Below are 5651 nucleotides of genomic sequence, written 5' to 3'. Positions count from 1 at the left end.
TTTCTTGAGAGACTGGTTTCAACCCAGACAAGATCCCATTCGTCCCAATCTCTGGTTTCCAGGGTGACAACATGATCGACCAATCAACCAACATGTCATGGTACAAGGGCCCAACTTTGTTGGGAGCACTCGACAACGTCAACGAGCCAGTCAGACCAGTTGAGAAGCCACTCAGAATCCCACTCCAAGACGTCTACAAGATCTCTGGTATCGGAACAGTCCCAGTCGGAAGAGTTGAGACTGGTGTCCTCAAACCAGGTATGTTCCTCACCTTCGCCCCAACCGGTGTCACCTCTGAATGCAAGTCAGTCGAAATGCACCACGTTGCTCTTACCCAAGCTATTCCGGGTGACAACGTCGGATTCAACGTCAAGAACTTGACTGTCAAGGATATCAAGAGAGGAAACGTCGCTTCTGATTCCAAGAACAAGCCAGCCTCAAAGACTGAGTACTTCAAGGCTCAAGTCATCATCATGAACCACCCAGGTCAAATCAGAAAGGGATACACCCCAGTCCTCGATTGCCACACTTCCCACATTGCTTGCAAATTCTTCCACTTGGAAGCCAAGATCGACAGAAGAACTGGTAAGGCTGAAGAAGGTGTCCCAGAATTTGTCAAGAACGGAGACTCCGCCATCATCGACATCCTCCCAACCAAGCCACTCTGTGTTGAGACTTTCACTGAGTACCCACCACTCGGAAGATTCGCCGTCAGAGATATGAAACAAACCGTCGCAGTCGGTGTTGTCAAGGCCGTTTTCGCTCCATCAGACGATGCCACTAAGTTCTTGCAAGAACACGGTGAAGCCACCAAGGCTGCTGCCAAGGGTGGTAAGGCCGGTGCCAAGGCTGCTCCAGCTAAGAAATAAGCATTTGATTTTTTACTTGGGTTTCTCTTTATTATTCATATTTAATAAATTAACTATAATAATACTAACTATCATAACAATAAAATAGTATAATAATAAAATAGTATACATCAATTACCTCCCGTAGCCATCAACTTTTCAATCACATGATAATAATTATAAGGGAAGTGGTCGCTGAGACTGAGCACCCGAATAAACAACCACCCAAAGACCTTGTTGTCTTTCAAACATTCTGTACGCTCTTTCACCATCTTCTTTTGTTTTCAATACGTGGTACACATGCCAAACTAACACTGTTGTTGGTATTTTGTCCTCTCTACTATCCACAATCACTTGTGGTAAAATTTAATATATTTTTTATTTATTTGAAATAATTTCGATGTATTTATTCAAAATAGATTCTTTTATTAATAAAAGAACTAATCTTTTAGTAACAAATAACTTATTTCCTTAAAACTTTCCTGCTTGTTTGACGACTCTTTTTCGTTCATTTCTTGGGTCCTTCTGGATGTGGTTGTTGTGATCTGGATGTTTTGGACCAAATGGAAAAGGTGGAGGGACACGAGAGTCCATTGATCCTTCAAAAGGAGCAGTCGAGTTGTCATCATGTGGATGGTGTGGTGGGAAGTGTGGGACTTCTGATCCAAGTGGCACATCCGAACCGTCTTTTGGTGGGAAAGGTGGTGGGATAGTTGAGTCACAAGACTCACTTCCATCTTCACAAGGCACATGTGGCGGATGTGGGAAATGAGGACCATGGTTGTGGTCATCATGTGGGAACTCAGGTGGTGCCATTGAACCTTCTGGGACTTGTGAGTCTTCAACTGGCTTCTCATGTCTTCCTCTGAACGCAAGTGCAGAGCAAATGAGTGCTACAAAGAGTATTTGTTTCATCTGATATTATGGTTGATTTTCAATTGTCTTATATAGGTGTCCTTTGCGTCAAAGTTGCTGTTTTTGATAGAAAGGTATTTCTTATTGAAATAGAAATCCTACCATCTTTCCTACCTACAACAGAAGAAGACTCAGTTGTGTTTTTTAAATTATTTTATTATTAAATTAAGTACTATATAACTATAGTTTTCAATAATATTTTTTTAAAAAACAACCAAACTTTACTTTATAGTTAAACAATGATAATCAATTAATATAAAAAAAGACAACAGACAGACTCTACAGATTCACATTTTTTTTCAAATTTTGTTTTGAAAATTTTCTTTCTTAATTATCAATTTAATATTATTTTTAAACTATATAATAGCATTTGTATTACGACCCATAATTCATTAAAAATAGTATATTTAACTATATTAATACAATAAGTTCATTTTAACCAATTAGAAATAAAGAACAATTATTGCTGCACACTTGAGGCTTTTTGTCGCCCATACATTCCTTTCACAAGTCCCTAATCCAATCTTCAATAGTTGCAGCACCGCATGGAGATAAGTCGACAAACAGTACAACTTGTCATTGATATAAACGGTAGGTTTATGACCACGTTGAATCGAGTCTCTTCACGTTGTCTATAACATCCGCAAGCAATTGTTTTCCATACTCGTCATTTGTGCACCTTGTAATAACAACTGGGTCAAGTCTTTGATGCTCTGCGCACAAAGTGAAGTCGAGTGCGATTGTATCAAGGCTTGAACTCAAACATTGATAGAAGCTCATTACTTTTGAAGAGTTGGAGAATTTATTGACTCATGAGAACATGAAGTCGCCCATGTAACAGTGAAATAATTCATAGGAGTTGAGTATTATTATAACTAACTATACTATAATAATAACAAATATTATTATTATTATTATTATTATTATTATTATTATTATTATTATTATTATTATTATTATTATTATTATGATTATCTTTTTTTTTCTCATAATATTTTTAATAAAATTTTTAATAAATAATAATTTGTTCTAATTTGAGATTTCAGCGATCTTTTGCTTAAATTAGTATAATTTCGTGAAAAATCACTTTTAATTTTATTATAGTTTTGGTGAACAACACAAATAGAATATGTCATCGAGGTGCGAAAAAAAACAATTGAAATTCAATTGAATAATAATAAACCATATTATATAGTTTTAAACCAAATTTGAATACTAAAAATTTAACTTAGAAATTGAGATCGAGATCTGTGTTATTAATACCATTCCAATCGAAGTACTCCACCAACACAGATTCTGCATTTTTTTTAACTTCCAAATCGTTGATTTCAAATGCATAATATTCCAACAATTTCACAACCCCTGCTTCATTGAGTTTATCTCTGATGATATTTACACCATTTTCCTTATAGCTGTCTCCAACAAGTATAACTTTCTGTATCCCATAAAGCAACAACCGGACTGTTTTAACATCTTGTGTTACCATTGAGGCAAGGATTGAATAAAAGAGTTCGTTCTGCACCAACGCCATTATACAATCGTCACTTGCGACACTTAACAAATTAGTGAACATGTAGTTTGCCTCTCTTTTGTTTATCACTGAAAACGAGTTGTATTTGTTTGTGACCAAATCGACAATTTTCGAGTTGACGACCATTTCATAGATGTCAATTTCTGAGACTAAATTTGAGATGAGAAACAATGTGTCTGTTGTTATATTCTCCTCTCCCAACATTAGTAATGCGCTCAAGTACTCCAATAATCTATTTTCAATGAGGTGTTTACATATAATAGGGTTGTTATATAAGCATTTCTTATACACCGCAATGATGCTTCTAATGATTTGCACTCGCTTTCTTCGAAGCAACAGTAACATTCTTTTGAAGACGTTGTTTTGATAATAAAACTCGATGCATCTTTGGTCATCGCACGCAAATGATATCCCCCACAACGTGTCTTCAACAAACGATGACGATTCATCATAAGTGTTTTCTGGAATATCAAACACAGCAACAGGTGTTAATTGACACAAAGTGGTCATGTCCCGACACTTCTTTTGATTCATGACTATTCCAACTGTCTTGAAAGCGAAGGTGTACGCGTTGATCAGTTTTGATGGAATCTGTGTGGAGTAACTTTTCATGATGTCCATAAACCCTAACTGCGCAACATAGTCAAACACTTCGACGCTTTCAACTGCCGCATTAGCAATTGCGATCATCGCGAACGCAACAATTTTGATTTCGCTCGACTTCATGTAAAACATCACAACTTGGAACACCCCAAGTGGGATGAGCGGTTTAAAGATATCGTATGGCAAATATGTGATACTTGTTAAGACCATAAGACATTGCATTATGATCTCATAACTCGTGTTTTGTTGTGTTAATAGGGGTATGATATTGATAGCGATGTTATGTATTGCGTTCGCGTTTATACAAGTGTTGTTGTATCTCGACAGAAAATAGCCGATCTCTGTTAAAAGGTCTTTCAATTTCCGCTCATCGCCTTTGTCACATTGATTGACGTCGGTTAATATATCGATGAGGGGTCGTTGAGGTATATCCGAAGGTATAGTATCATCTTCGATAATCCGGCGCTTTGAAACAAGTTCCACTCTCCGAGCCGAGCGAAGTGCGCCAAGCATTTTGTTTTCTTGTGTTAATCGTTGTGTATAAGAGTCAACTCCCCATCCGTTTTGAGACATTCGTTTCGATCTGTTTTTCAAGTTTTTTAGTACATTTATTGGTTGAAATGGTATCTTTATAGTTTGACATAATCATTGTCAAATTTCTTTAAAGTTGTAAATTATTAATTATGATAAAAAGATCTATTAAGTGAATTTTTATAGTTTAATTTGGTCATCATAAAAACCAGTTTGAATTCAATTTTTTTAATTATATTATATAATTTATATATTCTAATATAATTATTTTAACAAAATTTATTATAAAAATGTCAAAGAAATAACAAATTCTATCAATTACTTATATATTATTTTTTAGGTGAAATATTGAAAACAATTTTGATTATTAAATTATACTTGTATGATAAATTTATTATTTCATGTTATTATGTTACTTTCTATAATAAATCAATGAATGGTTGATAAAATACTTCAACAATTGTTTAAATTTAAAAAAATCAACAGGCGCCAAATAATTATGAAATTATAATAATAACTAATAACATTTTATTATTGATTTCTTATAAAACAAAAATTCAATAATAAAAATCATTTGTTTAATACATTAAGAACTACATTAAATATTTATTCATGGAAACAGCGAACGATTTAATTATACAAGAGCTTATAGTTTGTCATTTGAAGTTTGGTACACATATATTAACTTTTTAACACAAAGAGACGTTACGAAGAAGCCTACGAACAATACAAAGAGTTTGAAGATCTTCTCGCTAAATACAAACAAGAGAACCAAAACGCTTTAGATATGTTGCAGAGAATGGAAGAACAAAAGCAAATGTACTTGAAAACACGTGACGACCTTGTAATACAATGTAATTACTTACAAACTCGTTACAACTCTTTACTTCAGCAAAGCTAATAACATATTATTCAAATTAATTAGTTGTGACAAAGCTTAATTATAGTTAATTTAATTAAAAAATCAATTAAACGCAGATTAATCAGCTTTTGGTCTTGCCTCAGCAGCTGGAGCAGCAGCCGGTGCGGCCTGAGCGTTTTGTGGTTGTGCATCGCCCATCCCACTTTTGAACAAGAAAAGGATAGCAAAGACGCCGAGCATCAAGAACATCCCGTATTTCTGGAAAATGTTTTTGGTGGGATGATGACTGTTCTCTTCGCTACAATAGTCTTCTTCTCGGCACTTTCGTACACGTCACTAGAAATTTGGAAACTTTGGATGG

The 5651-nt window shown here is 34.9% G+C and overlaps 3 protein-coding genes across 3 annotated transcripts; 1 reads left to right on the top strand and 2 right to left on the bottom strand.

The window, feature by feature from the left end:
• Positions 1-12: 12 nt before the first annotated feature.
• EIN_248960 (elongation factor Tu C terminal domain containing protein) lies at positions 13-869 on the top strand (the record flags this gene model as incomplete). The annotated part of the gene is made up of 2 exons (XM_004261595.1): positions 13-15; positions 63-869. Coding segments are annotated over 2 exons (810 nt in total), but the record flags the coding sequence as incomplete, so codon positions are not given.
• A 450-nt stretch (positions 870-1319) lies between these two features.
• EIN_248950 (hypothetical protein) lies at positions 1320-1763 on the bottom strand (the record flags this gene model as incomplete). The annotated part of the gene is made up of 1 exon (XM_004261594.1): positions 1320-1763. The coding sequence occupies one exon, from the start codon at positions 1761-1763 to the stop codon at positions 1320-1322; it is 444 nt and encodes a 147-aa protein (XP_004261642.1).
• A 1228-nt stretch (positions 1764-2991) lies between these two features.
• On the bottom strand, positions 2992-4470 carry EIN_248940 (importin subunit alpha-4, putative; the record flags this gene model as incomplete). The annotated part of the gene is made up of 1 exon (XM_004261593.1): positions 2992-4470. The coding sequence occupies one exon, from the start codon at positions 4468-4470 to the stop codon at positions 2992-2994; it is 1479 nt and encodes a 492-aa protein (XP_004261641.1).
• Between the last annotated feature and the right edge of the window lie 1181 nt (positions 4471-5651).

Source organism: Entamoeba invadens, assembly GCF_000330505.1.
Source record: "Entamoeba invadens IP1 unplaced genomic scaffold scaff_1105074726103, whole genome shotgun sequence".
NCBI lineage: Eukaryota > Evosea > Mastigamoebida > Endamoebidae > Entamoeba > Entamoeba invadens.
This window is presented reverse-complemented; position numbering and strand designations above follow the sequence as displayed.